General features: G+C 46.4%; 1 protein-coding gene across 1 annotated transcript in view; it reads left to right on the top strand.

Annotated features, from left to right (window-relative positions):
* DNAH2 (dynein axonemal heavy chain 2) overlaps window positions 1-12,027 on the top strand; it is a 3,498,763-nt gene that overhangs the window by 2,693,792 nt on the left and 792,944 nt on the right. Inside the window, exon 63 of the mRNA XM_069646273.1 lies at window positions 3,962-4,103. Within this exon, the coding sequence (XP_069502374.1) occupies window positions 3,962-4,103 (142 nt within the window). The remainder of the gene's footprint in view (window positions 1-3,961; window positions 4,104-12,027) is intronic.

Below are 12,027 nucleotides of genomic sequence, written 5' to 3'. Positions count from 1 at the left end.
GTCATAATCCCGTGGCCCATTCCATTCAGAAAGGAGCTCATCTCGCTCCAAGTGCACTCTGGTGCTCGCCGGCCACCAGGACGAGGCATGAAACTAGTAGAGGCTCTCTCGCCATGGGAAAAGCCTTTCAAAACACTGCTTCCCACTGTGCAAATTCTGCACTTTCGATTTGCAGCCTTGAAGGCCCTCTCAGGACCGACATCTGCTTCAAATACATTTGCGGCTCAAACGTTTTGGCTTCTCCACTCCTGCTGCTGCAGCTGGGGCTGGCAACTTCTTCTTCTTCTCCACCTCCTTGTTCTTATGTCCTGCACCTGAGGGGGCTTCAAATATTCATAATTCTTAGTCAGGTGTGGGTCATTAGGACCATTAGACTGCATAATGCAGTTCTGCACCTCCGAGTCCATCTTCCTTGTCCCCGTAGTTATGGCATTGGGGGACATGGTGTCCCCAGTGTTCTGGTTTCTTTTTGTATTAAAAGTCTCCATTTTACAATATGCCATAAATACTGCTGGGTCTCTATGGAAGTTATTTAGAGGGTTCTCCCAATTCTCCTGACCTGAATCCCCTCTCATGTGATCCTCCCGCAGAACATCACCCCCAGGGTCAGGATCAGGAATGGTCTGCCTTTCCCTGGACACATGAGAAGGGTCCCAAGCCAGGGTGTTCGGGATAATCACCTCTCATTCATCACAAAACATATAATAAAACAGAGAGAGAGAAGGAAAGAGTAGTAATACCTAAAATTATTCAATCCATTTTAACGCTTTTAAAAGCCCTATTAACAAGAGTGTGTGGTCTTGCTCTCTTAAAAGAAGTTGTGGTTGGGACAGGGTGTACGAAAAGGGAAGATTTTGCACTGGAGGTTGTAAGGAACTCATGCTGGCAACAGTAAAGACAGACACAAGTGATCACAGTTCAAGGGTCTTTATTAAACTGTAAATGCAGGGTGGAAAAACCCCTAACCTAAATGTAAGATGGGAGCAAGCTTCGACCATCAAATTAAAAATAAGGCGGTCCATGTGGCGTCTTGTCAAAGTAAAAGGCCTATACTAAACAAAAATATTGCTAAATCCTTACAACTAATTACAGAAAGAGTGTGGGATAGGGTTTTCAATAAAAAAAGAAGTGTTAACAAATAATAAGTCAGGATGTGATTGCCAGGGGTCTTCCGTTCCCCATGTTTTCAGCATGGGACAAGGTGGATCTCCTGAGCACAACACACACTCAAGCTTTCCCAGCACAAGCCGACAGTTCTGTTCCAGCTATCAGGTACTTCGATGGCTAAGTCTCTTTTCAAAAAAAGTCTCTTGCATTCGATGGCCTGATGTATTCAACAAAACAAAAAAACAAAAGTTCCTTTCCAAATGACTTTGGGTGATGACTTTTCACCCCCGGATCTCCATCGGTCAGGCTCGGACACCTAGGCTTCCCTCGATCGGGCTCGGGCCTTTCTTAAAAAATCTCTCTGCCGGGCTTGGATCCCAATGCCAAGGGGGACAATCCACTTCCCCTGGTCTTACCATACTTCTTGCATTCACAAAACTTAATATCTTTTTAAACTATTCATTATGCTTCGCCCCTTTTTGATGGCCTCCTTCTTCCGGATTCACTCTTGCCAACTTTTGCAAACAGTTCACTGTGGACATCCCTCGGTTGGGTTCACTCCTGTCAATACACTGTCCATAGCTACCTCAAGCCTCACCCCTTTCTGTTATCATCCCTCTGCCGGGTTCACTCTTGCCAACTTTTGCTAAACAGTTCACTGTAGACATCCCTCGGTCGCGTTCACTCTTGTCAACATACTGTATTTTGGGACTTTACACTTCGCCCCCTTTTATCGGCATCCCTTCCCCGGCTACACTCTTACCAACCTTTGCAACACACTGTTCATGTACTACTTTCACCAAGCGGGATTAATTTCCCTTTGCTTCACAATCATCTGTCGGTCAAAGACTCAACGGTACAGAGGATTTTACAAGGCCCCTGTATGACCACTTTGACCTCTTTTTGCCTTTTCCCAAGGCTCTGGTTACGATAGTTTCTACCACCGGTTAATTGCCCAGAGTTCCATGCGTGAGCACCCATATGGTGCTGAATTCCTCTGTTGCTGGGTTTCCCTGCTTTTCATCAGTAGCTCTTTAAGCCTTCCACAGTTCATATTAGCTGTTTGCTATTCTTCATTCAATACAGTACGGTTTCTTGTCTACTCTCCTCTCGACTCACCGGCTGTGGTGAACTGCTTGCTTTCTTTGCCATTGGAGTAAAGGTTGGTACCGCAGAGACAAGCGCCTCTCCGCAGCTTGCTAATCAGCGGAAGAGGGTCTTGTGTACTGTTGACATCTGCTGCAACACACACTGGCTATTTTTAGCAGTCTTACGATTCCTTCTGGAGAGGTTTCATGTGCCTTGGTCGGAAAGGGCATGGTCACTTCTCTCCTTATCACCCTCTTGGTATGCACCGTCTTTCTCCTCCTTTTGAACTGCTGTGCTAAGTTAGCTCTCACGCCGTGCGGTCTGCCCTGCTCATCCTGTGCTCTCATGCTCCACCTTTTATCCCTGTGGGGAAGATAAAGGGCCGTCATGTATGTGTGATTCTGGTCAATCTGCCAGACCCTTGTATTGGGACATGTCTGGAATTATAGTTTTCATCCTAGGGGTTTGGGTAAATTCAGAAGAGTGAGATTGGTAGAGGTTGTGGAATGAACGAAAATGACCAGAGTTTTTATTGTGACCTGAATATGAGATAGGAGGGATTGTGGGAATGGTAGTGTGTTGTTAATGCAGTATACTGGGGTTTCAGGAAAGAATAATAAGAGCGAAGTGAAGAATGATGACTGGGAGCATTCAGGTAGGAAACAGGGATTCTGGGGAATGTGGTTTCTAAGTGCAACAGGGTGTCTAATGGATTTACCAGATGCGGAGGGAATGGTGGATTCTCTAAAAGGAGGTTCATTGGGTGGAAGGGAGGTTGAGTTGATACAGCTCATAAAAGCTTCGAGGACCTCGTCTTCCTCATCCCTTTCTCCGGTTTTGTACTGCATCTCACCTGGGGCATTCCCCTGAGCATAACCCTGGGCTCCCCTACCCAGGTGATCCTCCCTCGCTCACCCCCTCCCCCGCACTAGGGTCGGGATCTGAGATCGCCAGCCATTCCCTGGCTACCTGAATAAGGGATTCCGGAGGTCTACTTGGGAGACTACCCTCGGGTGTCTCACAAGGTACATACCTTCATGCACCCACATGCTTTTAGAAAATTAGGATGATGTGGTGCTCTATTCTCAGGTACCCCTTTCCTCCTTGTAGACACCATCCCAAATGTATAGAGTAAATGGGTCATGCACTTGCAATACAGTAGTTACAGTGTAGTTACAGTGAGGTAGTGGCTTCTGTACTAGCTGTTCACAGACCCCTTTCTGCATTTTGACGTCCACCTTCCATATTAATCCTAGTTATCAGTTAGCCCCATCATAGGCAGATGGAAAAAGACTTGTGTGTGAATTCAGAGTGTGTGGCATGGACCCTGGGCATGTGCTCTTGGTTTTCTTTTCAAAGTAAATGGTTTTGGTCTTGTCCCTGTAGGATGAGTATCCCATAAGTATGCAGTAAAGGGAACTATGAACTATGGACTAGGTAGTTTATATGGTGAGTAAGCTTTACATTTTCATGCACATCTGTATAATGTCACGTGATACTGGCTTGACACAGAAAGTATTGGTGAGGTATCAATTTGTGCACTGTAAACCAAGCATACATTCGTTTTCTGGCTGCCGGCATAGTGTTTAATTTGTGGAGGAAAAGGTACCCTAGATATATTTCCTGCAAGGTTAAGTAACTTCCCATTTTGTTAAAAAACTAATAACCCAAGAAAACATTTTCAGTTGTTTTTAACCAATGCTGTATTGTTCCTACCTTAATATGTGTTGATTAATTTGACCCAAGTACTTATCTTATTTCACAGGCTTTAGAGTCTCTCAACAAAAAGGACTTGACAGAAATTAAATCTTATGGCCGTCCACCTACCCTCGTCGAGACAGTCATGCAGGCTGTCATGATCCTGAGAGGCAATGAGCCCACCTGGGCAGAAGCCAAGAGACAGCTGGGTAAGAATTTACTGCTTCATAGACATAACCTGGACTTAATGGCTTGGTTACATGGTACATGCTTTCTTTTGGTCACTCACAGTGAACTTGTTTCACTGAGTGGTATTGAGGTTCATTGAAATTTCCACATTTTAAACAGAAGGGCAGTATTTTATTTGTATGGTAAAGGGGTCATGTGCTGGTACATCTTAAGGGTTTGATAGGGGACAAAATATGGGCATGCAACAGATACTTTGCTCATGCCATGGTTCATAGTTCCTTGAGTAACTATGGTGTTGTTCAAATAATTATTACTAATGTGTTATGTGTGTCAGTTCTTTGCCTTCAGATTCAGCAGTTAATAATGTCTCACATTTAAAATAGTGTTTAACTTGCCACGCTGATATTCTTAATAATGGGATGTTCATAAACATTGAATATCTTGAATATCTTCACCTTTGTGTTTAATAGAGAAACTACTCTTTGCAAAACACAGAAATAAATGCCTATATTGGTTTTTAGATTTTCTCAAAAACCAATGAGCAATTCATTTGACTCTAAAGGACCTCTTAATGCTATTTTAAAATTGGTATTGTGTGTAAGAAGGAAAACAAGGAAACCTGTAAACCAGCCCATAATGCAGTGCAAGTTAGTCATAGTTTTACAGTATGGGCTAAGAATTTCTAGATGACATGGTTTCCAGCTTATTTAACGTCTACTGGATGAATGTTAATATTTTATTTTTACTGCACTTGACATTTTTTATCACCCCTTGCTCCGGAAAATGTTTTTTGTGTATGTAAGGGGATTCATAGCTTTTAGCCCTTTTTCTCTTTCACTCCTCAGTCATTATGCCAGTTGTATATCAGTGACTCTCCCTATACCCCCTCCATGGTCCGCCTGTTCAAAATGCTCTTACTAATAAGTCTCTTCTTCCTTACTGTTCTTTCCCTCTTCCCGCAGGGCCTCTGCACACCTTCTCTCCCATTCATCAACTCCCCTTCCTCCTCTGATAGTGTCTTCCCCTCCTTCCACTCTTTTTGTCCCTAAAGCCGTTCAGGCTGCACATCCCTTTCCTTCCCCACACCACCCATCCCCCTCCATCTACACCTGCAACTACCTTCCCTACCTAGAACTCCCCCCCACCCATGTCTCGCTATAAAAAGGCGTTGATCACCAATGCCACATCGTGGCTATCCCTCACCCCTACTAAATTCCCTCGCTCCTACTTTGTGCATATCTCTGTCAAACTCCTTGCTTCTACCCCTTGTGCTATCCTCCTCATCTCCCAGCCACCAGCCACCCAAAACCTCTTTCTCTAAGATCTCAACTTCTCACATAAAACTCCCTTAGCTGATGTCATTGCCATCATTATGGGTGGCCTTAACCTCTACAACATGATTTCTAAGTTCTACCACCTCCAACTTGATTTTGCTCTCTCTGAAATCTCACTTGTTTACCTGCATAACCTTCACATTCGTACATACGGCAACTCTCTCAATCTCATGTTCATATATTTCACCCTAGTCTCCTCTGTTCTCACAATTGACTCCTCCTACTCTGACCACGCACTCATCCTTTTTAGCTTCTCTATCTGCCCCCACCCCTGTCCTTCATCTGTCACAAGAGGTAACCACACTATATGGGCCCCCTAATAAGTCACATTCCCACTACAAGCTCTGCCACTTGCTTTCAACTCACCTTTATTGAATTCAACTCCATGCTGTCCACCCCCTTTAATAACCACTTTCCTGCCCGCTCCCACACCCCTTTCCGCACACACGAGCAACCATGTGTCATTGCTTACGCAGCTGGCACAAAGACTGATGCCCCACTCTTCTCACTGCTTACAAGTACTCTCTACTAAACCTGTACGCAGCTCTCGGCACAACCAAATCCTCATACTACATCATTCTTATTTCCTCTCTCTACTCTCACCATTGCTAACTTTCCATGACCGTTCTTCAACCCACCCGCAAAAACCTCTAGGTTTCCTCCTCTCGCTCAGCAGTCGATTTTGTTTCCTACATTTCCCTTTAAATCTCCCAGATGCAAGACTCTCTGTCCACTCTTCTTTCTCTGCCACAGTCTAACCTCTTCCAAAATGAAGAAAAACAATTCTGATCACAACAATCCCTCATTTCAGTTTTTAAAATATATTTTTATTTGGTTTTCAATTAGCAAGTAAGAAATGTATCAAGAGAGAAGTATCATTTACATACGCTTATGAGTGCATGAGAAAATCAAGATCAAATTAGCAAACGTAGCAAAACGGCATTGAATTAAAATTCTCAATTTCGGGGCTTGAGAGTCCTCTATCCCATTTACAAGTTAAGTCCACATGCAAGCTCCACCGACCACCCCTATGTTAATGAGAACGATTTCAATTGTTGGGGAAGCAGGGCAGTAATCGTCAGAGCTAATAAGAGATAAAGAGATCCCATATCCGCTTATATTTGGTCAGGGTGTCGGAGAGGGTAGCAGTGATTTTCTCCATGGCACATAGGCCCCAAATTATGGTCCACCACATATGGAACAAAGGAGCGTCTGCTTTCTTCCAATTTTGTGCAATGGTGAACCTAGCCGTAGCAAACATATGGTTCGTTGGTAAACGTGTCCTGCTAGTCTATATCTACCAAATAGGATCACCAGCGGATCAAGGGGATGCTGCATGCCCACCACCTTTTGGTTTAGGTTAATGATAGCTGCCCAGTAGCATTACATAATGGGACACTGTCACCATATGTGAGCCATGGATCCATCCCCCTGAGCATCCACCAATCCCTAATTTCCAATGGATTCCTTCCTCTAACTAATTCCTCATCTTTGATACCTATCCCCCCAGAGAACTGCTCTTCGGAAACATTTTGCTGCCAGGGTCTGCCCAATGCCATGAGGTGCCGTGTGCTGGCTCTGCCCGGCGCCTCTACGCACCCCATTCTGGACATGACATTGAGACCAGCATAAACTGACCTCTGTTCCTTTTTTCTGCGCACTCTGCTTGCTTCAGGAATACCACTACATTTCAAGATCTCTTCTTCTCGTTTTGCGCCATGTCAAATACATCGAAAGTGGGTGGAGGGAGGGAGGGGGAGGAAAAAAAACAAAAAAACAAGCTCGGTTTCTGGCCAAGAAGCACAGGGCAGTCCCTTCTGATCAGCTATTCTTGCCTCCGCAGAGAGTTTAGTTGTCAAGTCGACCACATCAAACCTAAAGACGTCTTTGTCCTCTTTCCCACAGAGCAGGAGAGCAAAAGGGTTTGTGGCCTGTGGAAGAACGGATTTTGGGTCAGACAGCATAGGCCTTGGATCTATCAATGCTTCTTGTGCCTTGGCCACATTTGCTTCTGTTATTTGTACTGCAATTTCAGGTAGCTGAGCACATCCATGCAGATCACATGAAGGGTGATTTTCAGGCCTTGGTAAAAGATGGCAAGGAAGCTTCACGTCAGATCCTCCAATCAGGTCTAGATTCTGTCAACTGTGCGGTTTGGATGATGGCCACTGGAGCCGTTTTGAGGGAGACACGCATTGCTAGGACCTTGGGTTTCAAGCCAAACTCCTGGACATGCAGTTTGATGATGGCAATTTGTTCGGGACAAAGGACAATGAGTCCCTCCAGATGTTCCTGCCTTCTAAGGTGACTGCAAAATCTCTGAATCTAGTTTTCCAGCAGGAACAGCCTGCGTCCGCCACACAGGCATTTTAACTTATGATAGCCACAGGGGCAGAGGCCATGCTCCCTCTGGCAAGCAAGTGCAGCACCACCCAAATAGAGGTCGGGTCAGAGTTACTTCTAGAGGTAGATTATTAGCCTCGGGTTGCCCTTTGCAGCCCCTGATGTGAAGAATTGGACTTCTACCCCACAATAGGAGGCAAGATTTCTTTGTTCGGTTAGGAATGTTTTTTTTAATTTAAATGTGTTTTTATTGATTTAATCAACGAGTCATCATCAAGGAATACATTGGTCCTTATTTGGTAACATAACAAACAGTAACATCTACTATAACAATCCCCCAATTGCAGCACTTCAACTATATTCATCTTGTTAGACTTTCACAGTGTGGAAGTCATTAACCTTTCCTCTGGCCATTCAACTGCCTTTTTGGTCTAGGGCTTAATGTCGGCTAGATTTGCACGTCTTGAGGACCTTTCGGGGCTCTGGGGATGGAGGTCCGGGGGGTTGTTACTGTTGGTTAGAGAAGGCCTTGATTTGCGATCTCAGGGTATATTCACTGAATTCTTCTCAAACGTCTCTCAGCCTTGTTTTAGCCGGTTGAAGATCACAGTAGTCCCTTTTCATTCTCTTGGAACTTCCCCATGTCTTTGGGCCAGTCCTCCAAACAATGGGGGTTGTGTTATATCCATCTTAATGCAATGCATCTCCTTGGTAGGAGCATGGCCAGCCTGACAAAATGGTGGGTAAACATCTTGCACATTCTGGTAAATCCTATAAGGCATCAAGGCATGGTTGGTGTCATGTAGCATCTCTCCCAATGTCTCTACTCAACTCTCCCAGAACTCTGCTGATGCAGCGCCAGATCATGTGTAGAAAATCAGCAGGGGTAAATACACACTTTGGGCATTCGTCTGACTTATTCCGGTCAAATTTCTTTATCCTGCCAGGGGTATAGTGTAGCCTGTGTGTGAATATATAGTATGTCATTGCTAGCCTAGCGCTGAATAAGATGTTCCTCATTAGCCTGCATATCGTAGCCCATTGGTCCTCTTAGAATGGTGTTGCCATCTCCCTATTCCACTGTCTAAGGGTAGGGTGTGGATTTATCTGTCTTTTTGGTTGTATGTAGGCATATATTTTAGAGATGACCCCGCCTGTGAGGGAGCCTTCAGCTATTTCATCTACTATGTCTTACTTGGGTGCTGGCAGCGGGAAGTCTGGCCATGTTTTCTTGAAAGTGGGAGGATAATGTGTTCTTTTGTGTGTTCCCCTCCAGAGTCATAAACTCTACAAGGCTGAAGAATCTTCCCTCGGTTAGCATGTCCTTCCATGTTTTGGTACTCAACCTCTTGCACACCTTTTCAATGTTCGAGGCATTCATTGGGGCCACAGCCAGGCTCCACCAGAAAACAAGGCTAAGTGGTTTTTAAGAGTGGGATTTCTAGGATGTGTGCTGTCCTGCACCATACCCGGTTTGTGATTGTTAGCATATTTATGTTTTTGGGTTGATGGGGACTCCGCAGTCTCTGGTTAGTTTTGTATTTATGGGGTTTCTGTGTACAGTCGTTGCTCGGGTGCAACATGTGATACGGTGCCTGCCTGGGAGAGGTGTAAGAGTTTAGGTAAAATAACAATTGGAATGTATTGTGTCCTCCCACATATTCCTCATCTTTGTAGCATCTCAATGTCCCTTGAAGGCCCCTGTCCAATGGTCGTTGTCATCCGTAGTATATAACCCTCTGAATTCGGGCCCAGATCCCTGCCCACTCAGCTACATCCCAGCACTGCCTCCTGGCAACCCCTGCACGTGGGTCTGTATCTGCACCCTACAGTCCCCTTCTACACTTATAAGACACCCGTTATCGGCGCTTAATTCTTGCACTTGCCACCTGCTGACCGCACTACCTGTTTGTGTTTTTGTTTTGATCACATGTTTAGCACTTTCCAATCCTCCCCTGCCCCTTGCACGTTTCCCTCTTCCCTCTCCCCTGCACCTGCGCGTTCTCAATGTCACTTGGCCTAATAAGACCATTGTTTTGTCCTCCCTTGTACCTCTCCCTTGCCTTGTTGTGCCCTGAAACACTTCAATGACGCGATATCAATAAAATATATTATATGTAGCACGTACAGTGTCCGTTGGCTTCAATTCTGTTTTTCCGATGCAGCTATCGATTCGAGAGAAATGACGGCGTGCTTCGGTTCGTTAAATAGTCTTATGTCGACTCCATCGATGCCCTAGACGGGTTTTAAGAAATGTCAGGATTGCTGGTCGAAGATGTCCATCACCGACCCCCACCGCATTTGCATGTGGTGCCTCGGCACGGAGCATCGCACAAAGTAGTGCAAATCCTGTCAGGCGATGACTGACAAGGCTCTGAGAGAGCGCAAAGGTAAATTGGTGGTGGGTAGAATTCCAAAATCCCCTTCTGTCCCAAAAAAACGTACTTTGGATGAGTCAAGAGATTCTCCTTGTGGAGTCGTTTGCATCATTCTTTGTCTTCTTCTAGGCAGTCGAAGAATAGACATCATAGGTCTCCTTCTTCCTCGAGTGACTCCTTATCTGAGTGAATAACAAGTCCAAGTAAATCAAACTCCCCTGCAAAATGGGAAGAGTTTCGGAGGGAGATGATAAAAATCTTTGAGAGAGAAGCCCACACTTCGTTGAAAGAATGAAAGAAAGACCATGTCCCGGTCGCTCTGCATAAAGACGACAGGGGGAAGTCTAAGGCTAAATTCTGTGCATCCTCGAGTGTGGGACGCAAGCCTGATGAACATCGAGAGCCTGCGAAGACTCGAAAGAGTGAAAAGGTGTTGAGGACCTTGACAAGTCCAGAGTACCGGCCTTTGAGAGTTTTGTTGAAGACATCTTCGGAAACATAATCGGTTCCATAGACACGCTCAACGTTGGAACGTTCGACACCCATATCAGAGCCATCAACACTAAGTCGAAGGCTCCAACGCCATTGGCCTCGAGGCCTACTCCGAAGACTTTATCGGAGCCATTATATACAACAGAAGAGAAATCTTATAAGCCTCTACCACAAAAGGCACTGGACTCGCTGATGGAGGCAATACAGGTCTCCAGATCCGCCCTACAAGAGCGTTTCAAGGATGTGGGGGTTTGATGTCTCCCTGATAAAGGACGACCTCCGCAAAGTATGTGAGTGTGTCGTGGAGCAAAGGATCAGCACAGTGGAGGACAACATCCAGCTCTTTAAGAACCAAGTAGCCGGCCTGGTGGGGGCGACCAGAGTGCTGGAAAGAAGGGCGGAGGATGAGGAAGGCCGCTGTAGGCGGAAAGGGAGAGGCCCTAGCGCAGTTATGCCCTTACGTCCTGTCTCCTTTCCTCCATACTGTATGGGACGGGAGACGGAACCTTTCTCTCCAGAAAAAACCCTCCTCCCCTCTAAACCTAGAGGCGCGTGTTGGGTGCACAGCCCTGAATCTACCCTCTGGCGCCACACCTCAGTCCCCCTTTCCACATCTATGGTAACGGGCCGAATTCACCAGCGCTCCTGGGTTTGGCTTTGGCCATGTCATTCCACGCGCGGATACTCTTCTCGTCTTTTTTTGCCTTTTTTGTCATTCATCTACTCAGTCGTCGGGCGTCAGACTCCTCCCCGGCGCATGTCGATTTCTGCAGGGTTCAGCAGGTGTCCATCCTGCAATGGGCTCTTCCCAACTTCAGACCCCCATGCCCTCTCCTCTGCTGCCTTGGCCCAGACCACGGTTGGCAATCATGTTCAGCGTGGCGCTGAAGAACAGACTAGCCAGGTCGCGTGAGCTCTTCCAGAGGTTGCCTCCAGAGGATCTGAAGAACTTCGTGAAGCATTGATCCAAGTCCAAGGTAGGTCTGATATCTTGCATTGCACCCCGCAAAGGAGACTCCTTCCCAGGGACTTTCCAGCGCGGGAGGGACCGGCCAGGTCCTTTGACCAGCACGTGCATGAGGCTGCTTCAGCTGCCGACCTTCGGGTCGAGGGATCCTCGGATCCTCCTGGGCGCAGTGTTGAGGACCGGAAAGTTCTTTTACCGGGTCTATACGCGAGGGGCTCTGCCCTTTTACTGGCACCATGGCCGAGGGGCTACGCCCTAATACCGGCAATACATCTGAGGGGATGCCTAAACGCAGCTCTACCGACCCCCGGGTCGAGGGTGTCTCACCTACCGGGCCTAAGCCCGAGAAGCAGGGTAGGCCTCGGGATCCACACGCAAGAGTCTTGGAGGAGGACGGGCTCAGCGGGCTGAGCAACACGTCGCAGGCACA

The sequence above is a fragment of the Ambystoma mexicanum genome, chromosome 1p (assembly GCF_040938575.1).
Source record: "Ambystoma mexicanum isolate Mex_15411 chromosome 1p, UKY_AmexF1_1, whole genome shotgun sequence".
Classification (NCBI taxonomy): Eukaryota; Metazoa; Chordata; class Amphibia; order Caudata; family Ambystomatidae; genus Ambystoma; species Ambystoma mexicanum.
This window is presented reverse-complemented; position numbering and strand designations above follow the sequence as displayed.